The 25,542-nt window shown below is 37.0% G+C and overlaps 3 protein-coding genes across 4 annotated transcripts; 1 reads left to right on the top strand and 2 right to left on the bottom strand.

The window, feature by feature from the left end:
- Nucleotides 1-879: 879 nt before the first annotated feature.
- LOC118733454 lies at nucleotides 880-6,649 on the bottom strand. Its single transcript, XM_036462841.1, has 4 exons — nucleotides 6,475-6,649; nucleotides 1,635-1,748; nucleotides 1,308-1,556; nucleotides 880-1,244 (listed from the first exon to the last, which is right to left on the bottom strand). Exons 1-4 carry the CDS (start codon nucleotides 6,530-6,532, stop codon nucleotides 1,024-1,026), a joined length of 642 nt encoding a protein of 213 aa, XP_036318734.1. The 5' UTR covers nucleotides 6,533-6,649; the 3' UTR covers nucleotides 880-1,023.
- Nucleotides 6,650-11,634: 4,985 nt separating this feature from the next.
- On the top strand, nucleotides 11,635-12,803 carry LOC118733453 (uncharacterized protein F58A4.6-like). The gene is made up of 3 exons (XM_036462839.1): nucleotides 11,635-12,087; nucleotides 12,177-12,291; nucleotides 12,351-12,803. Exons 1-3 carry the CDS (start codon nucleotides 11,735-11,737, stop codon nucleotides 12,651-12,653), a joined length of 771 nt encoding a protein of 256 aa, XP_036318732.1. The 5' UTR covers nucleotides 11,635-11,734; the 3' UTR covers nucleotides 12,654-12,803.
- Nucleotides 12,804-14,375: 1,572 nt separating this feature from the next.
- LOC118733452 (bleomycin hydrolase-like) lies at nucleotides 14,376-23,571 on the bottom strand. 2 transcript variants are annotated; one of them, XM_036462837.1, is made up of 8 exons: nucleotides 23,341-23,571; nucleotides 16,233-16,546; nucleotides 15,896-16,141; nucleotides 15,680-15,817; nucleotides 15,367-15,615; nucleotides 15,068-15,294; nucleotides 14,824-14,944; nucleotides 14,376-14,756 (listed from the first exon to the last, which is right to left on the bottom strand). In XM_036462837.1, the coding sequence occupies exons 1-8, from the start codon at nucleotides 23,342-23,344 to the stop codon at nucleotides 14,544-14,546; spliced, it is 1,512 nt and encodes a 503-aa protein (XP_036318730.1). In that variant the 5' UTR covers nucleotides 23,345-23,571; the 3' UTR covers nucleotides 14,376-14,543. The 2 variants fall into 2 exon arrangements, with proteins under 2 accessions (XP_036318730.1, XP_036318731.1); XM_036462838.1 differs by having other exon boundaries at nucleotides 14,544-14,756; nucleotides 16,233-16,414.
- Between the last annotated feature and the right edge of the window lie 1,971 nt (nucleotides 23,572-25,542).

Here is a 25,542-nt window from a genome sequence, read left to right as displayed (position 1 = left end):
AAGCGCACATATGGACATAATACATTAGACCGCACCACCATAAATGAAAAAAAAAAACGTACGCCGTACCCCGCCAAGTACTAAAGTATTTTTGCAAAGGCATTTTCATCTTCATCTTCATCATTATCTTTATTTTTATTTTTCTCTTTTTTTCTCTTTTTATTTATCTTTAACTTAGTCCTGTTCTTCATCTTTATCATTGACTTGATCCTTCAATATAGGTTGTGAGTGTCTGTGGTTTTGTCGTTGCCTTTGTCTTTGTTTCTGCCCTTGTCTCTTGCTCTTTGTATTTTAATTCCCACTACACAGTGACGTTAAAACTTCAATGCAACCGTCCCCTGTCTATTACGCATACGCTTATTATCCGCGAGGTTAAGAAGCTTCAACAATATTCCTCTTCTTCTTTGTCGCAATAACCTCCTAAGCGGCTTTAGAGATAAAGCTCGCAAGTCGTTTCCCTTTTGTGCCATTGCTTGAAGGAACACACAAAAATTAAATTATATTTTCTGAGCAAAAAATAAAACTCCAAAAATAACCATTTTTTCGGAGCAAAACATTTAAACTAAAAAATAACGATTATTTTCCGAGCAAAAAATAAAACTCAAAAAAACAACGATTTTGAGCAAAAAATAAAACTCACTCAATAACTAAGTATGTATTGAAAAGTGATTTTTTGAATAAAATCCGAAATCGCCTTCGCAAAAAGTACTTTAGGCTCAGGGGTGTACGGCGAACTTTCTGGTGCACTCTAATGTACATACATGCATACTAGGAAATAGGTACGATTTTGTGTGAACCATTGCTTAGTTTTGTTATGCCAAAGCAAATGGCAATTTCGCCCACAATTTCCTGTTGAAAGTGAATTTAAATAGGAAATCGCTCGGGTTCATTCAAAATTTATTTGATTTGACTATTACATTAGAATTGAAGTTAAAAAATGCACTTTCAGACAATGTTCGTCATTTTACTTAATACCAAAAAAAAAACCAAAGTAAAAAATTAATTATTTAGACTTTTTTTAAATTAAACCCAGCGCATCATTGCCAAAGCCATACAAAGCAATGCGATGGAAGAGCTTAAAAATGCAGCGCTATCGCGAGCCAGCGGGATTTGTTCGCTACTAGCACTAATGAAATTGCAGCCAGGACCTTCACAAGTAAAACAATTCGTCTCGTTTACACAGAGCTTCTTTGCCTGAGCCGAAGAGAGGCAGCCGCGTTGGAATGACTCAGTTGTGTTTTTACCTGTAGAGTGGTAAAAAGAGGTGTTAATTGTAATTGTAATTGTTGATATGAATGCAAACTTACCATCATTTCTAATGTAGCATTTATCGCCCAGCTTGTAAGTCGGACATACAGTGGGTCTGATATAAGTATTTGTGGCGCAATCACCAGTTGAGTTACCCGAACATTGCAGGCACTGTGCACGACTCAGTGGGAAGATGCGACGATTGCAACCTTCGGCAAAGGTGCAAATCAAACATTCCAATTCGTTGTGGCAAGCAGTAGCTGTAGCGTTATCCAATTCAGAAGCACAGCCACGAATTGTGTTCCCATCTGAGGTGGGGAGAGAATAGAGACTTAGTACTTGAAGGAGAATATATATATAAAATTCAAAAAAATATGACAACTCACTAGATACTCGGGTGTAGCATACAGACGTATTGACGCTGCATGATTTGGCCAGATAGTTTTCTGGTTCGGTGGCGCATTTTGGATCAGTGGAGGAGTTGCATTGCACACAAGCATCTGAAAATAAATGATGAAAAATCGATTAATTAAATATATCCACTTCAATTACATGGACTCGTATAACTCAGTTTGCTAACATTCCTCTACAATTTTAATATGTGCATTCATATCGCCGTTTAAAGTGCAAAACCGCGTATCGTGGGTTCTGCAAAATCGCCTAAATGACATTTGTGCCAAAAATGAGATTTGCTCACCGAAATCTTTCGTCTTGATGCCTTCACACCAAAATATCGATATTAGAAAATTTTGTAATCAAAAAGAAAGGCATAGTTGCAAGAGCGCTTATCAAGCGAAGCATATGTATAGTTTTACTCTCTCCTGTAAAATTTTGGTACGTACTAGTTCGGAGGATGGTTTCGTGCGCAGAAGTGAAAAAATTTTGACTGCCGTTCACCTGGGAGTGGCCAGAAGTGATTCTTGTGCTTACTGTTCAAATCGCAGCTCACAACGTCCGGATATTTATAAGCACGTACTCTCTGGGTAGCGCCCAAACACCCGTTAGGGAGCGAACTAAAGTGCGAAATCGTAAAAATTCGCGTGCGCTGGGTTTGGGTCCCGTTAAAACCCCCCAATGAATAACAAAAAGCAGCCTCGGATGAGACCTCCTTTTTCTGATGACGACCGCGATATACGTATGATTTGAGGGTATGCACCTGGAATATCCGGACCCTTAATGGGGAAGGTGCCACTGCCCGGCTGGTTGATGTCCACGGGAAGACTAAGGCTAACATCACCGGCATCCAATGAATGCGTTGGACGGGGCAAGGCAAGGTAAGCGTGGAGCCTTGCGATGTCTACTAAAGTTGCCACGTTAAGGAGCGCAAATTCGGTGTTGAATTTGTGGTGGGAGAGAGACTCCGTCGCCGAGTAGTGGCGTTCACCCCGGTGGACGAAAGTCTAGCCACAATCCGCATTAAAGCGAGATTTTTCAACATATCGCTCTTCTGCGCCCATGCCCCGACGGAAGAGAAGGATGAGGCATCCATGGATCTCTTCTATGAGCGCTTGGAGCGAACATATGAGCGGTGTCCCCGACACGATATAAAAATCGTGCTTGGCGCATTTCAATGCCAGAGTGGGCAGGCAATGGATCTTTGGCGCCACTGTTGGAAAATTTAGCCTCCACGACGAAACTTCCGATAACGGACTGAGGCTGAACGACTTCACCGGGGCCCGAAACATGGTAATATCTAGTACTAGGTTACATCATATAAAGATCCATCAAGCTACGTGGCTGTCTCCAAATCGAAAAACGAGGAACCAAATCGATCGACGAAAGGCATGCTTCGGGTAACTAACATAACTTCCACGCACTTAACTTCCATGGTCAGCATTGAAATAACCAGAAAAATTCCGCAAAAATTTCATGGAAGTTATGTCATGACTTAACTTCTATAATAATTACCACATAGGGGGAGCGTCATGCAGTGAGCGAGCGAAGCGCCCCGATTTAGAAACAAAAGTCAATTATGGTTTCAGTTCAACCATGAAAATTTATGAATTTATTTCAATGGAAATTATGTCCGTGGAAGTTATGTCGAAACCCCCATGCTTCCAGTGGTTTAGACGTACGTACATCGACTCGGACCACCTTCTTGTTGCAGCCAAGATACGCACCCGCCTCTGTGCAGCAAAAAATGTGTGGACCTCTCCGAGCCGTTTGATACCAAATGAGGTTGCAGACAAGGTAACTCCCTTTCGTGTGATTTCTTTAATCTGATGTTGGAGAAGATAATAAGAGCCGCAGAATTGAACCGCTCAGGCACAATACTTTACAAGAGCGTACAATTGCTGGCGTATGCCGACGACATCGACATTGTCGGTAAAAATAAGGGATACGTCTGTTCTGCCTTCTCGGGACTAGATAGAGAAGCTAAGCGGATGGGTCTGGTGGTCAAAGAGGACAAGACGAAGTATCTCCTGTCATCACACCAGCAGTCGGAGCATACGTCTCTTGGCACCCACGTCACAGGTTTGAAAAAGTAGACGACTTCGTTTATTTGGTAACCACCAATAATAATATCAGCCTTGAAATCCAACGGAGAATCACTCTTGCCAACAAGTGCTATTTTGTAATGAGTTGGCAATTGAAAAATAAAATCCTCTCTCGTCGTACAAAAATCACACTCTATAAGTCACTCATCATGCCCGTGCTGGTATATGGCGCAGAAGCATGGATAATGACAACATCCGATGAGGCGGCTCTTGGAGTTTTCGTGAGAAATATTCTGCGAAATATTTACGGGCCTTTACGCGTTGGCGACGGCGAATACCATAGACGATGGAATGATGAGCTGTATGAGCTTTACAACGATAAAAATCTAGCGGCTCCGCTGGCTAGGTCCTGTCGTTCGAATTGACAGAAACGCTTCTGCTCTGAAAGTGTTCAACCCGTGTCGCGATGCCGGTAACAGAGGAAGAGGAAGACCTTTGCGTTAAAAAGAGAAGGATTTGGCTTCCCATGGCATTTCCAATTGGCGTCAGTTGGCACAGAAGAGAAACGACTGGAGTACTTTGTTGAACTCGGCCAAAATCGCTTAGGCGGTTACGGCACCAATAAAGAAGAAGATTTATTCCTAATATTGAATAAAATGTGCAAATTTTTCTAAAATTTAAGATAGTAGAAAAATATTTTAAAACAAGTAATATAAAAAAAAATTAAGGCAAATTTTTTTGGGGATAGTAAAAAATTTCTTTCCATTTAAGAAATATACGTTCTGAATTTTTACCAAATCGTGCTATAAATACGGGTTTTCCAAATATCTCTACTCATGCCCCAGCTATCGGAAAAATTCATCTTTCGTATTGCATTGTTATCGGGTTCTGAGATAAGTTTCACAATTGATTGCAAGATTTAATTCCAAACAGGTTAAACTTAATAAAAGCTTGTAAAAACCAGTAGCGCTATAGAACTGCCATAAATTTAGCATTTCTTTTATTTACTGAGCCTTCATTTTACCTTGCGCTTAAGTCGCGCGTATTTTGTTACGTACTAGCTATATATGTACATATATGTATGTGTGTAAGTACATACTTATTTACATATGTACATATGTATGCAATCATTAGTAAATTTGATTGCGTTTTATCTAATCTAGCACTAAGTAAACATTAGGCGCTCTACTATTATTCTTATCTTTTGTTACTGCCAAATTCACCTAACTACATATTTTTATATGCATTCACACGGATATGTTATTAAAACAATAATCGCATTCAGTAATTATTGCACACAAATTTATTTTAATTGACGGCTATGTACACTTTTTACGACTATAATAAATAAATCAAAAACTTAACTCGAAAGTTGTAGGGCAAATTCATCCCCTTTCTAACCGACGAGGTTAACAGTTCGTCGGAATATTTTTATTGTTTTTTTATGTATGCTACCCCATAACTTTGGACCACCTTAACCCATTTCGATAATAAATTTTTTCATCGAAAAGGTGATACCTCAAGGGTGGTACCATACTAATTTGGTTTAGATCCGATAATTGGATCGTGAAGAAATTAACGATAATCTTAAATTTTTATATGAGATTTGAAGTTGGCTTTCTTTTTTGCTGAAGAATTATTTGTTCTTTTAAGCGCTGTACAGTACTCGTACTCCTGGACGTATTTTATGCTGAATTTTTCCTTCTCGTTTTATGAGTGCTTGGGAAATTTTTCACAAATGATTGCACTACATATGTATGTACGTCACCAATGAACGGCAGATGATATCTGTGACAACCTTCTTCATGGCAAAAATCGCATAGGTTTGCAACTGCCTGCCGATCGTTATGGAACCCTGAACGCCAACTATCTATCGCGGCATAACGGTATGCTACTTATGTAAGTCAGAAATATTCTCGAATCACTTAAATACGCCACCGGCCGCACCCCATTAGTAATACCTTAAATACACTTTTAATCTTACATAAAGTGCGTTAAAGTACAACTTGTCTTTCTCATTACTAAGTTGCGTTAACACACAAGTACATATATGTACATGCATTAGACTGGTTCAAAAAATTCGACTAAATATTTCTTTTTTTTTCAAAATCCCTTGTAATATTATTCGAAAATGTCTTGCCGCTCTCCACGCCGCGTCACTATTAATGTTCTTTGCCTTAAATTTCCTTCAAAAATCTATATCGCTCATTCCGATACGTTTACTTAATGAGTTATAAAATTTCAAAATGGAAACCAAATTTTCCTGTGTTATATATTTAGAAATAAGAAATTTGCGATGAGCCACCTCTAAATTTTGTTTCTTTTTTTCACTGTCCCGAAAATATTTCACAAGGAATTTTTTGAACCAGTCTAATGTGCATAAACTTGCACAAGTAAAATAAATATTGAAAGCATTGACTAACATTGAACATTGTACAGAAGAACTGGACATAAAAATCACAAGATAAGATTAGCATTTACTCAACGGATTGTATTAATGGGGGAATTGGCACACATTTCCAGTATTTTTAGTCATTATGTCATTTTAAGATTTTGTTCCGCCTTTATGCTAAAATATTTTTAATTGGGTAGATATTTCATGATTTAAAGAAAAGTTTGTTTATACGAGAACTATTTTAATTCGCCAAAAGATCTAAGAAATATTTTATGCATTTTTGACAAATCTTCTCTCTGACACTCTTAATGTGCCGTAATTATATACTACATATGTATAAATGTCATGTAGCTATCCAATATTTAACCGAAACAATTCTATGGATTTATTTACCCGCGTGCACATATACCAAATAGGCCACAGCCACCAAAACCAACATGTAATACTTCATTGTATTCTATTGAATTTATAATTTCACTTTTTTCCAATTCTAATTAAAATAAATATTCCGCCAAGTGCTTCTTTACTCGTTAAATGTATGTTGTTAACTGGAACTCGGCAAATGAAATAGTTATCAACACCTGTCGACTGTACATAAACATTTTATCAGCGTCGTGTTTGGAGATAACTCACCAACTACATGCATATAAGGAAGCCTATGTATGTATGTATGGATGTATGTACACACATCTACATACATACATGTTGCATTAATGCAGTATGTTTATTTTTTATTGTAACATTTCGTATTTATTTATATACGTACATACTATGTAGTATTTAAACAGTCCCATTTTCTCATAATTATTGTAATTATATATATATATAGATAACGATAACAGAACTGAAGCAGGTATCAATAATACAAATATAAGTACTTTCTGATATTTTTCCCATACATATTCTTTTGAAGGTTCCAACTTTCGTGAGAGATCGCTTATTGTATTTTTTTTCTAGCGTTCATAGCTCGCGCTAAAGGGTTATGCCGCGGGTATTTTAAAGCTTTGACATTGCCCAATATGGACCGTTATAGTGCCGAACAACAATACATTTAAAATTACTTAATTATTCTAATAAAATGTTCAATCTTCTGTATCTGTATTTTCGCACATTCATTAATGATAAGGCCTTTTTCACGCTCCACGTCTATGTTAGTGACCGCCGAGAGACGTTGAAACTGTTTGGTGGTCATTGTGGGCCGGCAGCTTCATCGCCCCTGCACCCCTTCAAGACCAACAAATAAACCGCCATAACCGTTAAATCTAACCTTTTTGGCCAAAAACTATAGCCTCCAAATCGCGAGAAATCCCCAGTAGAGGTAATTTCGAATGCTGTGGTTTAGCCACCAAGATCCCGCGTCTTAACGCCATTGAAAAAGCCTAGTTTTTTCAAGCATTCTTAGCCTATTTTTTTAACCAATAAAATCTTGTAACGTAAACGTCCATCTTATTTTTCTATTTTTTATATTTATGTATGTACTAGCAAATACCCCGCTTGCTTGGCAGCGCCTTCAAAGTATGGGGTGGTCCCAGAAGTAACCGACCTAACAAAGAAAACACAAAAATTTTGGGAAAAAATATATATATTTTTTCAACATAATCTCCCTGCACCTCTATACACTTTTCCCAGCGATGCTCAATAAGTTCGATACCCTTTTTATAATAAGAACTGTCTTGCTCTTCAAAATAGCCCATTAGCTGCCGACATCATTTCTTCTTCGTTAGATAATCTTTGACCACGGAGCCATTTTTTGAAGTTGGGGAACAGAATATAGTCCGAGGGGGCTAAATCTGGCGAATAGAGTGCATGAGGTAGCATTTCAAACATTATTTCATTAATTCGCTAAACAGTCAATTGAAGCCTTTTCACGACACTGTTTTTGGTCGAGAGTGACCAAATGCGGCACCCATCTTGGACACAGGGGTCTCATTTCCAAATCTTCAGATAATATGCGCTGTGTGGTACTTTTTGAAATGCCTATTATGTCTGCTCGCTCGCGCACTTTCAGTCGACGATCATCCATTACCGCTTTGTGGTACCATTTCGCCATTCACCATTTCGTCGACCACTGCGATGCTCGTCTTGGCAGCTCGTACGGCCTCCCAATATTTTACTATTGTAAACGAAGAAGCAGACCCGCCCAAAGAAGAATCTATTTCAGCTTTTATATTGGATGGGCTGAGGCCTTTCAAATAAAAGTATTAAATCACGTAACGATCACAAATTTTCTTCATTTTCACAAATTCGCTGTAAGCAAAAACAAAATACAAGTAAGTATTTGTTGAATCGATACCACCTTACATGAATTCGCCTTGAATATGCGGTATTTGAATATTGAATTAATACACATTTGCGGAAAGGGCGCGATAGTAGACTTCAGTTATACAATTATAAATTAAATTCCTAGGAGAAAGTCGATACATATCTTCTAATTAACTTCTAAAAATATAATAAATAACACCCACATTAAAAAAAGAAAATATGCTTAACAGATCGATTTTTTTTTAATCTTACAAGTTCTTTAAACATATTTTATAAATGAGGCCATAAGAGTTTTGGGGTTACAACACAACAATACTTTTGAGGCGCAGCGAAGCACGCCGGGTATTGCTAGTATATAAGTATCTATATAGATGCAGCTGTATGAACCTCACATCCCCTTTTCCAATAACTACCACGGTTCGCCATAAGTACAATATTGATAGCAAATGTAGCTGTTAGCATAAGCGGTTCCAGAAATAAGCGATATGAGAAGCTCAGTTTGTATAGGAAGTGCCACGCCCCTTTGCCAATATTTACCACTTTTTGTCTTAAGTACTGTATTGATAACAATGTAGCTGTGCCCAATTTCAGGACTTTAGGATAAACGGTTCCAGAGAGGTAAGGTACCACGCCCCCTTTTCCAATACCTGCCGCGTTTCGCTGTAAGTAGAGTATTTAAAACCTAGGCATCCGTGAATTGTGAAATTTTTCTTAATGCTGTATAAAGTGTGAAAGCTTGATTTGTATGGTGTTTGTTATAGCATAAACCATATTTTTATAAAAATATAACAAAAAAATTTAGCTTGAAAAACATTGTAAATATTAAGAACAAAGCACCATTCATCCACTTGATCTATTTATATAATTTTGTAAAAAAATCCAAATAATTCCACCATTTTTTTTTAATATTTGTGTTGCTTTTTTAGCCTTTACCACTTAAGTGAATAGCCTGGTGATAATAATCAGACACTTATCAACACTTGCCATTCATTCGGCACATTGCTTATTCGTCATTCTACAATACTCAGAACTAATATAAAATGATAAAATGTCCAAACATCGCGTCATCCGTGCAAATGTGAACTTGGAAATATTTTTCTTATCACACAGTATACCATTCATACAAATATTTACATACCTACATACATATGTATATTGAATTTAGTAACAAAGCATTTGATTCTATAATTTTGGTTCCTCAAGCTATTGATGTAAGAGTATTTTTTCCGTAAAGAATTTCTCTATCTTAGAATGAAAACTTGCTAGGTCTCCTTTTTGTGGGAACTCATATTTTAATATACCAAGCAATAGAAATTAAAAATGCATCGTTTCCAAAAAGAATCAGTTTTATTTCTTCGCGTTCAAATTAAATTAAAGGCAGATTTGTTAAGTCCGAAAGACGTCAAAATGATACGATATAGTCCAAATAATTCGAAATATTTTAATTAACATCGTATGGAGTTTTCCTGTGCTTTAAACATGCAAAATGCTGTATTCAAAGTTTTGCAAAATACCTGCAAAATGAATATAGGGATTTTTTTCCTCCTCTGCAAAATTGTTTTTACTCCAAGCTAGCGATTTATGCATCATTGGAACAGCCTTAAAAACATTTTCTATGTTTTTGGTTTACCCTGTATAATTTCAAATACCGAACTTTGACGAAATATGTATGTATATCTATATACATTAGCGTGGGCCCAAGTACATCAAAGTTCAATGTGCTCAAAAAATAAAAAATTAAAATTAATACAATAATTAATTAATAAACTTTTTTACTAAAATTGCAATTATCTTCGAAAGTACTAGTCCTACATAATTTGGTATATGGACCATTTTTGTAGAGAATCGAAATAAGCTAAGAAAATTTTTTTTTACCACTTGAACTTTGATGAACTTGGGCGAGCCTAAGATATTGACCAAAAATTTTAATCTTGTACTCAGATTTTTTTAGAGCGTAATGAACCATACTTTTGCTATTACCAATCAAAATTCTAAAAAGGCGGATTTCGGCCCACGCTAATATACATACATACATATGTGGTTGCTGGTCGCAATTAGGGGTGCTTGCGAAGAGGTGTTGGTTGTTGTGTAGACCCTGCCCTCATTCTGAGCAGGTGTCTGTCACTTCTGGGTTTAGTCGGGAGAGATGGCTGTTGAGTCTGTGTCACCACCTTGAACAAAGTTGGGCTAGAATGTTGTCGTTTCGGGTGCCTAAGGGCCTGTTTTTCAGTGCCAGTTTAAACTTAGATTAAGTAAACTGAGTTTAAACTGAACAGCTGGCTGGCATTTGATTGGCTGATCTTAGTTTAAACCTGCCAGATCGGGCGAAACTTGTCCAAAGAAGATCTATTGTTGCACCCATGTGGTTCAAAAGAGTTTTACACTTGATGCCGTTTTATAATAGTCTAAGGTATTTAACACTGCCTGACTATTCGACATAATATTTATTCTGGCCCTATTTGTCCTTCGATTGCAAAAACTTCCGCCTGGAATACGGTGGGGTATGTGCCCATTGGCCGACTTTTCTGGAATCTTGGTCAAAGTACGCTAGCCCCAGTACTACTTTGGTCCATCTTCGATTCGCCGGTATACCATACTTGGGACCTTTCGTTAATCGTCATTCGCCTCACATCGGCCCCGCCGGTGTTTTTACCTTGTAGGGTTTGGAGAAGGCTCAACTCGGGCTCTTCCAAGAATGGTTTGAGAACCTTCAAAAATCTCCACTTTTCAGACCTCTTTTACAATCAGAATAGATAAGGGGAAATGACTGTAATTACACCAAGGGTATCCGTTGGACAGGTACTCATAGCTCTAGTGATGGCCACGCGGACCAGTTGTTGTTGTAGCAGCATACAAATTCCCCAAAGACTTTTTGGGGAGTGTTGCTGGAGTGACAGTCCTTGGCCAGATATAAATCTGGGTCGTTCCGGTTACGTAGACCCGACTGTCGTGGGAACGCACGCGGACCAGTCGGTGCTGCTTGCTCAAGGTGGTACCCGCGTTTACTTGCTGAGCTTTTGGCCACCAAGCCAATGTCGCATATGTAACAATGGGTTTTACAACCTTTTTGAAAGACAAATGCGTAGTTTGAGTGATAAAACGCGCCTTGGGAGCAACATTCGAGGGATGTGGGTTCTAATTGAGCCTTTTGTCCGGACTCGTATTGAAACAGACAAAATTAATGCTTCCGTGCCACATATCCGTTTCATAATTTCACAAAGTTTCATGTCATTTTTTCAAACATCATCCACATTCCACAACTTGACTGCTGAACAGCTGTTTCAATTGTTTTGTTTACATGGAGAAAAGTGTGATAATTGCAAATTCAGCCGCTTCGTGTTTGATTGATAACCAAATATTTTGCGGAAAGTAATAAAATATTCGCCTTGCTATGACAATTCTAATTTGCATAAGTGACTTTGCCAAACATCAAGAATTCTTAGAGATTGATAACAACAATAACATAATAACAGTGCCAAGAAAATCACTGTGGAGGCGTGTGAAATCGTTGCGTGCATCTAACCAATCCCATGGTGGTGATTATGCACAGATAGATAACAGTGCACGTACATTGCGACGTTTATCGATAGAAATTGATGGCATCAACGCCTTCTACCTCGTGCGTGAACTACACTTGTTTACCCAATTTCGTATGCAGCTTAGCACGAATCCTGCTTTACGTGACGCTGATATACTTTGGCTGCAACTCCGACCTCCAAAAAAGGAAGTTATCGACTACAAATGGTAAGAAAGCAACACACAAATAAATATTTGAATGCAGCAGCAATCCTACGTATATATGATTGATTAAAATCGTTTGCCTTCAACCACAGGAATCGTATTCTGTCCCATACATTATGGGAGCGCATTGAGGTGGAGTATCTAATGTCATGGCTATCTACACTGGGTGGCGGTTACTCTGCACTTGGCGAACAATTTACCAGATGTGTAAGTTTTAAAGCTTGCATGTGTTACTTTGATTATTTACGAATGTACTTCTACCACAGGCGGAGGTTGCTGGTAAAATATCTTTACGACAACTACATATTGGTCTACGAGTAGGTGATCCATTCCTTCAGGCACGGTGCAAATTGTATTACAGTATCTCATTGATACAAACCGGTCGTCTAAGACAAGCTAAATATATTATACGTGAACAATATAAATTCGCTAAAAAGCAAAAGGAAGTGGATGGACGCTTGGTAAAAATGTGCCAAGGCATTTGGTTGCGTCTGCAGTACGAGTATGGAATGCGCTTAAAAAGCATAAAGCATTCGCCAGTCTCCTACATTAGTTCAGGGGATAAGTGATATTACCATCGAGAGTTTTTGATTTTTGATTTTGGTTATGCCTATGAAAAAGTATTTTACTAACACAATGTAATTTGCTTGAGTTTTGTAAATGGGTTTAAAGTCCAGTAATTGTATTAAATATTACACCAATTTAAATACATATGTATATATGTACATCCAGGTTTGGATTACAATTTTTAATAGAAATATGAGGAAAATAATGCAAACTAGAGTTGGGCACTTTAATTCTTTTAAGTGAACCGTTCCGTTGGTTGTATTTCGTCCACCTTAGTAAACTAGTTCCTTAAACAAATTTCAATTATTTTTAATATCATACATTCTACAAACAAAACAAAAACTTAAATATTGCTGTGCAATAACATTAAATCAGAAAGCTTATTTGATTTTAGAAGCATAATATTTGCAAAAAAACTCGTTAGCATGAACTAGTTCTTTCGTTCATTGAGATGACCTAGTTCTTTAGTTAAAATCAAACAAGCTTTCTTATTTAATGTTATTGTACAGGAATATTTAAGTTTTAGTTTTGTATGTAGAATGTGTGATAATAAAAGTAATTGAACTTTGTTTAACATAAAATTCGTCAATTGAATTAAATGAACTAAGGAACTAGTTCACTAAGGTGAACGAACTACAACTAAACGGTTCACTTAAAAGAAGTAAAGTGCCTAACTCTAATGGGGCTACACGATGGTTCGTGCCAAGAATATATGGATTGCGATCCAAAATAAGAAATAGCACGGAAAAATTTTGTTCAATGAAGTGACCGAACAAGTGAACTAGTTCTTTAGCTCATTTAGCAAGAATTCTCATGCACAGGCCTCGTACGAGATAATGGGTTCTTGCTATCTACGATAATTCAAGATTATTCTTTTTTTCTAACAAAAGATTTATACGTACACACATATTCATAAAAGATTAAAACATTTTAGCAGCGATGTTAAGACTGTCCATAATTCACGTGATACCCTTTTCCAACCTTTTTGACTCTTCGCCCCTTTTGTGATTAAGGGTAATGTATGCTTTTTCTAAGACATTTGCGTGCAGTAATTGTTGTGGCCTATCTATTAAAGGTGGCCGCTGTGGTGTAGTGGTTAGCAGTGCGCGCTACCATTCTGCAGGGCTTGGGTTCAAGCCCAGTTCAATCCAATATAAAAAAGGCTTTTCTAATAGCGGTTGCCCCTCGGCAGACAATGGCAATGGTATTTCTTCAGCTTCTCATAAACATACAATCGCCGTTTGTAGTTGGCGTAATACTGTAGGTTCTTCGCCTGTGTGACAATTTCAAGGCGCACGCCACAAATCGGAGGAGAAGCTCGGCCAAACACTAACATACATATGTGTAACGGCCAATCTATTATTATTAATGGTTTCCGACGCTCTATAAAATTTTATGTGGGTTCCATTTCGTACGCGGAAAAAAAGTTCGTCTGAGTTTGGAATACTAGGGCACAAAACTTCTCTGAATTCTTAAACGCGTTAATGCTAAGCATCAGTCTCTTTAATTATTTCTTAACCACTGGTGATCCAATTCGCACAATTTTATTAAAAATTGGCGCTTTTTTATGGCTGTGCATATGGGGTATTACTAAATGTCATGACTTAGAAATAAAATAGACTGATGCTTTGCATTAATGCGTTTGTGAAAATCAGGCACTTGCTATTTTTTTCTTTTTTCAAAACGCAATTCAAATTTAATTGACGGTTCGCAGTACATGTATATGTTTTATGATAGTTTTTCTTGTTAAACCGATACTATTTATTTTGCATTATTTGAGGATTGTATACAAACTATTTAATATATATGTATGTATTTATGTATACATGTATGTATTAATGTATATGTTTGTAAAAAAAGTGGATTACGTATTTTTATCAGGTTTATGCAGATTAGGCCAAGGTACCCATTGGGTCCCAAGCTGGAAGCACAATTGGATCCATATCGAAAACTTGCAAAATTTCGGGCGGCACAAAAGATTTGTCGATCACAACTTCAAAACCGAATTCCTTGAACCATTCGGCAGTCATAACTAGATAACCTTTTTCACCACGGTCTTCGCCCCAAGAATTTTCAACGCGCAATTTAGTAACATCGCCATTTGTCTTAGTAAAAAAATACCAAAAATTGTGTTAATAGCGAAAACATACATTCCAAAAACATTTCACTCACATCCAGAGAAACGGCGGTGAATAACATGGCATGCGTCATGGCTGATTCACCGAAAATAAGGCGATCCGCCTTGGACAATGGCGTCTGAATATCAACATCAAACACTAACTTGAAGTCATGTCTGTGAAAATATAAACAATAAATAGTTATAAAGTATATTTAAAGCCATGGCGCAATATAATATAATTCCGCCATGATTTAAATCCACATTTATAATGTAATTTTCCAAAGCTTTCCTACTTACACACTCAAATCTTCTATGCCCTGCTTTGATGCAAAGCGTTTACTGACTTCACAACCAAACCAAACGGCTTCACCGGCTTTTAAGCTTGCAGCAACCAACTGCAGTAATTTCTCGACCGGTTGATTATTGTAAAGCACTGGGCGACCACCCACGACATTGCCGAGGCAATCGACTGTGTATGTTTGATCGTACATACTAGATGGGCGTGGATCATTTACTAAACATACCTGTCAATCGAATAAACAGTAACAAAAATAATTAAATTGCTGAGCAATGCAAGCGCTCGATTTTGAATTTACCTTATCTTCCACATTAAATATTGGTTTTACATGATTTTCGTAGAACTCCAACGGCGTTATCGGTCCAATCGATTTATATGCTTTGGATTTGTCATAATACTCCCAGGTGAAACGTTCGGAGGGAATGCCCAAGCAGATGCCAACTATCTTATAGATACTAGCCATCATTTCATCAATCTTTTTCGAAACCTCCTCGTCGGTAGGTGATTTATCCAAAAGATCACGTAATACTTTAGCATATTCACGCAGCTGCACATAATAGTAATAATAATTGTTTAAGGTGTTTTCTCATTCACATTCACACACTATTTACCTTGCTTTTCAATATGGCATTCATGCGCATGCTCGCCTCACAACTGTAAGTCTCTGGGAAACATTTCTTTGGCATTAAACCATGTTTGGTAATTAAATTAACTAACATATCCCATTGGCCGCCATCGGATGTTGGGTCCTTAATGTCAAATATGGCATATTCAATCTTTAGTTAGTACACTTATATGTATGAATTTATGTATCTTTGTTTACTTACGTTTAATAGGAATGACACCAAGCGCCCATCCACGACCTCATTGCGTCTCGCTGTCTTTACAATATTATTGAGGAAGTAATTGCAACGCTCTATTTTATCCCAATAGAATAGGTAGCCCTGAGAAAATTCAAATTCATCCATATTTAAACTCTTCATAAATGGCAGGCGTATGCAGTTGAGCGCAGCAAAAAGCCAACAACGGCCGGAACTTTTTTGATTAGTAACGGGTTTTCCCTCGCTTTCCACCTGTAAAGAGTAAATGGGGTAAATAATTTTGAAAATTTAATGTTTCACTTATAGCATTTTTTTATATTATTACAAATATAATTGCACTCACCTTATAAGTAAATACATGATTGGTGTTTTCGAGCGATTTGCGCGACAAGCACACATCAAATGGGTCCACACGCGAGCAGACATTCTGTGCAAGAATGTTCTTCGGTTCGCTGTAAAAGTCCTTACGCCATTTGTCCAACTTCTGTTGTGTGATGGCATTTGGGTTGTTACCAGTGGAATTGGCTGGAAATAGAGTTGCGGCAGTTGAGTAATATATACGAGGGCCGAATAGTTTGAATTTTTTGCAAGTTAAAACGGGCGGTAAACGTTTAGACAAGCGTTGTCGTTGAATCGAGGAGGTCATTCGTAGCGCAACTATATGGGTCACCGCCCCCCGTCGCCCAGTGTACACGCATACAGTCGGCAACCCATTGGTGGCAAACAGATTATTCATGCATAGCAATGCATTATTTTGAGTATAAAAATAAATTAACAAAAAAAGTATGTAATAATTAGATGTGCGTTTGGCACTGTTGAGTGATAAGAATAGAAGATTTGGAAAAGCGAACGTTATTGTATGGATAATTGATTGCGTTTATCGGAAACTAAACATTTACATGCATGCATATGAATTCAAAAATATGGGCATATCCCAGTCGCGAAAACGGTCACTGGTGACATCAGTTACTGTGCATCTTAAACGACATATAGCTGACAATAACACTGGTGACAATGTCATGCAGGTGTACTCCTATCAAAGACTTATAACACACAATGTGTCTTGCAGCAGTCACTTATAAAAAGTACATTACATGACATTGTCATTCGAATGTCATCAATGATCACTGGATGACAAATTCATGCAGAGAACATCAACGCCTAAATTTCCATTTGTATGAAAGTCATGAACGAATTCCATATAAATGGAGCCCAAAGTCATTGAGGACTGAACATGACCGTACAACAAGACACTTAAGTGACTAATGCATGACATTCGCTACGGGGATGTATGTACATATAAACACATTTTTTCGTATATAGGCAGTAGTTTGTGGTTTATGCAATTTACATACATACATACAAATGTGCATAGCTATTTGCTCATTTGCTTTTTATTTTCATGCTTGTTTCCACAGGCTGCATGCGAATGTACATATGGTTCAGTACTTTAAACCACAAGACAAAAGAGTGACACGAATTTTCAAATTTCATAACTTCAAGGTCATTTCGCTTTTGTGTTTGTTCAGGTGAATGCAAATCTAATTGTAATTCTGTGCGCAAAGCAGCAAAGTCTGTAGAATTAGCGACAGTGGCGACTTTGGCAACTGAGGAAAATTAAGAAGATTTCCTTTAAAGCAGCGCAAAATGACTTATTGTGTACTTCCATTAAATCAGGTGTGGTTGTTTTTTTGTTTACTAGCATAGATGGATGTATAAAAGGTTATTCCTCAATGGATGTGTACATAGGTTACGATCCTGTACGAGTCTGAACTTGTTAAAAATTAGTCAGAATTATTCCGGAAAATAGTAGTGATGATATTCGGTGTTATCATGAGTTTAATTTTCCCCGAAGCGGTTCCCTTTTCGTTTCCGTGTATTCACTACGGGGGATGAGGAAAAATCCCGTATTTATAGCCCGATTTGGTTCATATTTAGAACGTATATTAACTACATGGAGAGGACTAATGCCAATAAAAAAATTTGCCAGTAGGTGGCGCAAGAGTCGATATATTTAGAAATCAGTATTTCGGTCCGATTTCGTTCATATTTAGAAAGCTTGCTTTGAAAATATTTGTTTTTACAATTATATCTCCTATGGTTCAGAAATGAAAAAGACTAATGCTATGCAATAATGCGTTTAGGAAGACAGCCTATTTGTGTTTCTCAAAGTGTACTTTCACAAAGTCACATTCAGCTATACATTTCTGAAAAAAATATTTTCTTTTTGTTTAAACGTCCGTAGTTTGCAGTGAAAGGTACATGAATACATTCTACATACATATGTACATAATGCAAATATTCAAATGTATGAACTAGTGTTGTGCGTAGACACCCGGCAGTAAAAGCTCGCGTCGTGTTTGTCTTAAACCTGATAAGAATAGATGCTTGCCAATATGGAATAGTTTGACTTACTACTTACTAAAAGGGCGTAACTAGAAGGGCCTCATCTCAGCAGCACATACATATTAAAGTTTCCAAAACTTGTAAAGAGTTTTTTATAACAGCTTTGTTAGGCATTTATATTTGGATTTGATTTTTGGTTACTCTTTCAGTACCCCCTAATCATTTAGGTTTAAGGACGACTTGAAGTTAGGTTGAGTATTGAGAACGAAAGTTCTAAAAAACATACATATGTGTCTCTGCAATGCTGGGTCTCAACTTAACACAGTGCAACATTTGTAGAAAACTCACCTAAAAGCGCAACGAAAACCAATAAATCCTGCATGTTGTAAACAAATGTGGACATTGTAGAGTTTGCATGAGGTTGTTGGCATGTTGCGATGAGCTAGCTACGCCCCTGGCTGGGGTACATATATACATATGTATGTATACTTCTTAGAAAACAAATACGATATAATTAAGGCGTCAACCGCATTTGTGTAGGTTGTTAAAAAATAAAACGTACACCTAATCTTATCTAAATTGCATTTAATGATCAGAGATGCAAAAAATTATCACAATAAAAAACGTATAGCTCACGTAAAGCAAGGTGTTAACGTGTTTTTGAATTCTAGATGATTTATTCCAAGTCATACAAGTATTACGAATCTAGCTTCTTTGCGCAAAAGAATATATACATACATATGTATGTACATACATATCGCTAATTTAAATTAGTAGTGAAGTAATTGCTTCAATAGTATCATAATAAAAAAATACAACTTATTAAGTCAAGTATGCAGAAATGACCGCTATGTAAAAATGTCCAAGCTGTATCGATTACCAGTATCTCAGACACTATTGAAGTAAATGAGCGATATGTGACTGCCTTTACTTTTGCTAAGTATTTAATTATTTAAGATTATCGTTAATCTCTTCACGATCCAATGATCGAATTTAAACCGAATTGGAATAGAAACACCTGTGAGGTAACACCTTTCCTTAAAAAAATAGAAATTAATTATAGAAATCGGTTAACGTGGTCCAAAGTTATGCGGTTACATACATAAAAAAAAATATTCAGACGAATTGATAACCTACCTCCTTTTTGTGCTGACTGTCAGCTGAGAGCTTCGAAATTTGAAATTGTAATCAAGGAATATATGTAAGCACATATAAAAGCGTTCTTACAGGTGCTGATATCTTTCAATATTGGAATCTAGTATTCCCTAAAGTTACTTAAAGCAGGTCCTGCAAATTATCTTTCTGCAGCACATACTAGCGGCCACAGAACGAACTCACTTGGCGAGAACATAAACAAACTGTTGTATCTCAGTGATAAAATCAGGGCGGCCGCTGTGGCTGACTGGTTGGAGGTGCTTACTACCACTCCGTAGGACCTAGGTTCGATAGCAGGGTGCGTACAATTTCTAGCAGCGATAGCCCCTCGGAAGGGAATTGCAAACCTCTGGTCGTATTGCCATGAAAAAATCATAAAACTAGTTTGGCTTTCGGAGGCGGCGTAAAACTTTAGGTCCCTCCATTTTTGTTACAACATCGAGACGCACACCACAAATTGGGCCAAAGACCTAGCAAAAGGGTATGCGCGAAAATATTATTATGTATATTGCACAGAACCTGTGCCTTTTTTATCGTTTTTACGCATTTTGTATTTCATGTGCGCTTAAAAGGTCAAGATGGGGTTTATTTTTTGAAAAAAATCGATTTACTTAATTTCAAAGTAACTCATCGGCTTCGGCTTCAGTAATCGGCCGATTGTTAGATCAAACCCGAAAGTTCGGTTCGGCTTCTTCCGAAAAATCTACCCTCGGTCGGTCTCTACTTATATGTATTTCGAACATATGCTCATGAATAAGTCATTTAAATTAGAACTCAATTCTTTAAGATCTTGAGAATTCTAGAATATTGAGAATCTTATATGATGGCACTAGAAGACATTCTCATCCTACATACTTACATAATTGCCGCAAAATTATTTTTAATTAATGCCGATTTCTTTTCTACCGAAAAATGAAACGTGGCAACATTTTTTGTAGAAACGAAGACGCCAAAATTCAAGCTACGAAAGTTGATTAAAAAATATAAAAATTGCATAAGCAATAGTTAAAATGTATTCATATTCCAAAACACGAGTAATTAGAAATAAATATGGGCAGTGTTGTTGAATAAATGAATCGCCTACAATTCCAGTTTATATATCGCACACCGTCTTCAAAAGAGTCACAACTCAAAATAATACGTTCAGTCAGAAAATGCGAAAAACTATTTCGTAGCACATGCCAATCATATGGGCAAGGACGACTTTACCTTAGGGTTTTTTTTTAACAAATTATAACAAAAATTTGCTCCAGCTTTTGCTCAAAGGTAAATAAAAGCTCTGTGTACATTTTTAGCGCACAATTTCGAAAATGCCAAATTTTGAGTTGTGTCTCTTTTGAAGACGGTGTGCGATATGCACATATGTATGATTCCTTAACTTTTCGAGTGCAAGTAAATCAAAACTCGGACGGACTGGGGGGACTATATGAGTTTATTTAGCGAAAATAGCCAGCATATTGCCTGGATTATAATGGAAGTAACGGAACGGAGTGAACTGTCACTTAATTATCTATTGTATGGGCAATGAATTCAAACGATTATAATGCAATTGAACGCAATATAAAACGGAAGCATCTAAAATCAATAGATTCTCACGAATTCGCCGCAATTTGTTAGGATCCGCCCCGTGCATTATAACCAAGGCATATGTCCTCTTTCAAAATTAATATTCCAAAGTTAGTCTGTTCGTTAAGAAAAAACACGTCACCTTGCAAACAAAAATAAGTCAACAGCCGAGAGAAGATTCGTACCATTGTGCGACATTTATATACCAAACATTAAAACCCAAAAAATCATCGAAAAGGACACTTAGCATGTATGTATATATGTTCAAACTTATGGATGTAACGGGTGATTTTTTAAGAGCTTGATAACTTTTTTTAAAAAAAAACGCATAAAATTTGCAAAATCTCATCGGTTCTTTATTTGAAACGTTAGATTGGTCCATGACATTTACTTTTTGAAGATAATTTCATTTAAATGTTGACCGCGGCTGCGTCTTAGGTGGTCCATTCGGAAAGTCCAATTTTGGGCAACTTTTTCGAGCATTTCGGCCGGAATAGCCCGAATTTCTTCGGAAATGTTGTCTTCCAAAGCTGGAATAGTTGCTGGCTTATTTCTGTAGACTTTAGACTTGACGTAGCCCCACAAAAAATAGTCTAAAGGCGTCAAATCGCATGATCTTGGTGGCCAACTTACCGGTCCATTTCTTGAGATGAATTGTTCTCCGAAGTTTTCCCTCAAAATGGCCATAGAATCGCGAGCTGTGTGGCATGTAGCGCCATCTTGTTGAAACCACATGTCAACCAAGTTCAGTTCTTCCATTTTTGGCAACAAAAAGTTTGTTAGCATCGAACGATAGCGATCGCCATTCACCGTAACGTTGCGTCCAACAGCATCTTTGAAAAAATACGGTCCAATGATTCCACCAGCGTACAAACCACACCAAACAGTGCATTTTTCGGGATGCATGGGCAGTTCTTGAACGGCTTCTGGTTGCTCTTCACTCCAAATGCGGCAATTTTGCTTATTTACGAAGCCATTCAACCAGAAATGAGCCTCATCGCATCGCATCGAAACACATTTCGAACCGAACACTGATTTTGGTAATAAAATTCAATGATTTGCAAGCGTTGCTCGTTAGTAAGTCTATTCATGATGAAATTTCAAAGCATACTGAGCATCTTTCTCTTTGACACCATGTCTGAAATCCCACGTGATCTGTCAAATACTAATGCATGAAAATCCTAACCTCAAAAAAATCACCCGTTAGTATGTACGTATACGATTGAGATACATTGGAGTAACAGGAGAAAAAGTTGTTTGAGGATCGATAAATATAACATAACTGTATGCATAACTGGTGTGTTTCTATATGATCATATTAGACTACCGATGGTAGATGCAATCTAAAACTAAGAAACAATTATGTACATATGTACATATGTACATATGTAACTATGCAAATTGTGAAAGAAAATATCAACATAAACAAAAAATGCTGTGATTAATTCACTTGCAGCGACAAATTCGCGACGCAATGGCTGTTAGTACCAGTGCCCAGATGTGACCAAGTTGCCGTTTCCACTATCGCTTGAGCTTGGTTTTACATACAAGCATATAAATATACTTATAAATATGACTGCCCAGTGCAACCGTTACAAACCAAAACCAGTTTTTTTAATTTGCACGTCAACACCAGAAAAGCAAAGCAACAGGCAAACAAACGAATAGAGCGAAGTCGGGCAGTAGCGTGCTGCCAAGCCGAGATCGCGCTGCTATAATGGAAGTAGTCACAGCTAAAGCAACAAAAATATACATATGTATGCATATATACATTTGAAAACAAAAGTGAGTAAACAAAGGGTTTCGAAAATATGAAAGCATTGTGTATACATATTGCTTGGATGTGGTTGCACCCTAGCCGGTTGAATATGAAGTTATGCGCAGTGTGCCAACAAGCGGGGGGTGTGGCTGCTAAGTAAAGAGGCTAGCTGGCAACCAGTTTCCGATGCTTGGCTAGCTGAAAATTGGCTCTTCAATACGAGTTACCAACAACAGCGTCGCACCGCTGCTATAGTCCGATGTCGTCGTCAACGTTGTTTGTCAAGTCATCTAAGCAAAGCAGTATAGCGCAGAACCAGAAGAAATTCATAAAAAAAAGTAGATACTGCGGAGGAAAAAGAAAGGAAATACGGCGCAGCATTCGACGGAAGATACGTAAACCATATGTATGTATGCAATTCAATTGACGGAGCTTCGGAGAAATTTTACTTTCATTTTCGAACTTTGGTACCTTCGTTTTTGGACGAGTTTTTGACCATTTTTTGGTTTCGTATTGAGGCGCTATGAACAAGAAATGCGATGTCTTCATTTCTTTCTTCCGTTTAATGTAGTATGTGTATATGATTTCATAATGCATTTAATTAAAAGCACACAATTTTACTTACACATTTTCCTTAAGTTTGGATATATAACTAAACTTTTCAACTTGTTTTAAGAATCGTGTTGTAACGGTGAAGTGGTAAATGCTTTTTTTAAATTTATTTTCGGGCTAACACCAAATGGGGACTACAAATTAAATGAACAAAATCACTTTTACTTCCACGATAGGCAATTCAACAACAACGCAAGCTGATCGACCAACAACGACACGACAGCGGGCAAAGATTAGCGAAATATATACACTTTGACAGCGGCGGCTGCGCCAGTGGTGTTTACTCCTCGCTCTTCGAGGGATTTTAAGCATTGCGCGTTTTAATTATACACATCTGGTAGCACAAGATTCCAGTTCTGGTCATGCGGCGTTGCCATTTTCAGTCCGAACGGAGTATTTCACTCATCGTACAGTTTCCTTGCTTTTATCTTTTACAATTTCTTTTATTTCTATTACAATTTCTTCAATTAACTCATTGAACCATGATTCAATAATAGAAAGGTTTTCTCGCTCCCACACATAAAATCGGTTCCGTTACTTGTGCAGAATGTTGCTCACTCTACAGTTTCTAGTTATATTAGTAGTAAAACCAAAAATTCTTCATACTAAATATTCGTTGGCATCACCTTCGGTTGCGTAAATTTCTGGAACAAGTCTAGAATACTTAGCGACCGTTTAGCTATAAAATAACCAAAAGCGCCGATTGATAGACCTTTTTACGCTGATTTCAACGATACCAAATTTATTTGGCGCAGGTAATAAACAATGAAGATATAAGAGGTTTATTTGCTTTGTTTACTTATATTTTTTATTATCACTTAATTCTTAAAACCCAAAAGTAGATCATGATAAAATATGTATACCGAATTAAAGATAATAGCTTGTACGTTCTAAATAATATAAATTTCTTTACCATTAATCATACATTTTTTTTTTCAAAAAAGGTTATTTGATGAAAAAATAACATGTTCGTTTTTTAGTGGTTTTGGTATAAATATATAAAAAACAATTTCAATTATGTAAGTTATCTTACCTGTAATACCAATACCGATCAATGGCGCACCCTTTACTCACGTTGCCAGGCATGTGACCATATTGTTGCACTTACTAACTTTGCTGACGCGGCACACGCGCAACCACCGATCAGGTCAGGTATCGGAATTATTGAAATCATGGGAATTGCAATATAAGCAATTCCTGTCTGCACGCGCAAGCCCCAACTTGCGAAATGTGGGAACTGCAACCTTAGCATAAGTAGTTAGGAGTAAGAGGTTAGCCAGTAAGTGAATTCATATGTTTGAGTTAGTTAATTTTGGGACGTGCAAGTGACACGTAATAAATTGTGTTAAGCTCAACTCGAGTTGTCCGTCTTTTAATTACGGTTTGAAAAGCATCGGCGAACAGTGGGTTCGCCGCACCTTTAATTTTTTATATCTCTCGCGACACGAGAGATTAACTTGTATATAAGCTGAAAGATAAATTGATTATCTTTATGCTGACGTTTTTTAATCGGTTATGTGGTTCATAAGATATTAATATTAAAAAAAATCAAAGAATTTTATTGTAACCTTCTAAAACGTCTTTATATTTTACTTGCGCTAAATGGTTTTGACATGGTTGAAATGAGCGTAAAAAGTTCTATTGATTTGAATTTTTTGTTTTTGCATAGCTGAACGGTCGGTATGCTAGATTCGTTCCAGGAAATGACGAATAAATTAAATTAAAAATCTATTATTTTACGTATTGCTTAGTATTGTCATTAAAGCACCAAATATATTGCAAATTCACATATAATAAAAAATACACATCTTACTTCTCATTGTATACTTTGCGCACTTTCTTAGTACCTTTCTACTACCGTTTTCGCAAAAGGCGATCACATTCTTCCCCTTTCTCCTACTTCCAAAATACAAATCTAGATTAACCGTCGACCGCTTTATCGTCATCCGCTGCAATTCTGGGTAGAGCTTTACGATGCGTTTACATAAGACAATTTGAGGCAAGTCAATTGAGAATATGTATTAATTGTGAAATTGTTGTGTAAAGTAAGCATCCAGACAATTATAAAGACAGTTCATTTTTCCGCAGCCCCCGTTGGTGTCGTTTGGCGGGAGGTTCATATTATTTACTAAACTATCTAAACACAAACCACTTTTTCATAATTCTGTGATTTTTTGCGATTTTATCTTGCCTCTTTTACTCAAATTAACTAAGA

Source organism: Rhagoletis pomonella, unplaced genomic scaffold, assembly GCF_013731165.1.
Source record: "Rhagoletis pomonella isolate Grant_MI unplaced genomic scaffold, Rhpom_1.0 Rhpom_scaffold_00002, whole genome shotgun sequence".
Taxonomy (NCBI): domain Eukaryota; kingdom Metazoa; phylum Arthropoda; class Insecta; order Diptera; family Tephritidae; genus Rhagoletis; species Rhagoletis pomonella.
The sequence above is the reverse complement of the archived record's forward strand: the minus strand, read 5'-3'. Positions and strand labels throughout refer to the sequence as shown.

Excerpts from the sequence above, each read along its gene's own strand:
- LOC118733454 (XM_036462841.1), bottom strand. The coding sequence starts at position 6,532 with ATGAAGTATTACATGTTGGTTTTGGTGGCTGTGGCCTATTTGGTATAT. Across the intron at positions 1,557-1,634 it reads ATGCTACACCCGAGTATCTA|ATGGGAACACAATTCGTGGC; the intron begins GTGAGTTGTCAT and ends TCCCCACCTCAG. Across the intron at positions 1,245-1,307 it reads ATGCTACATTAGAAATGATG|GTAAAAACACAACTGAGTCA; the intron begins GTAAGTTTGCAT and ends ACCACTCTACAG.
- LOC118733452 (XM_036462837.1), bottom strand. Across the intron at positions 15,295-15,366 it reads TATTTAATGTGGAAGATAAG|GTATGTTTAGTAAATGATCC; the intron begins GTAAATTCAAAA and ends TTCGATTGACAG. Across the intron at positions 14,757-14,823 it reads TCACCGCCGTTTCTCTGGAT|ACAAATGGCGATGTTACTAA; the intron begins GTGAGTGAAATG and ends TTTTTTACTAAG.
- LOC118733453 (XM_036462839.1), top strand. The coding sequence starts at position 11,735 with ATGACAATTCTAATTTGCATAAGTGACTTTGCCAAACATCAAGAATTC. Across the intron at positions 12,088-12,176 it reads GAAGTTATCGACTACAAATG|GAATCGTATTCTGTCCCATA; the intron begins GTAAGAAAGCAA and ends CTTCAACCACAG. Across the intron at positions 12,292-12,350 it reads GCGAACAATTTACCAGATGT|GCGGAGGTTGCTGGTAAAAT; the intron begins GTAAGTTTTAAA and ends CTTCTACCACAG.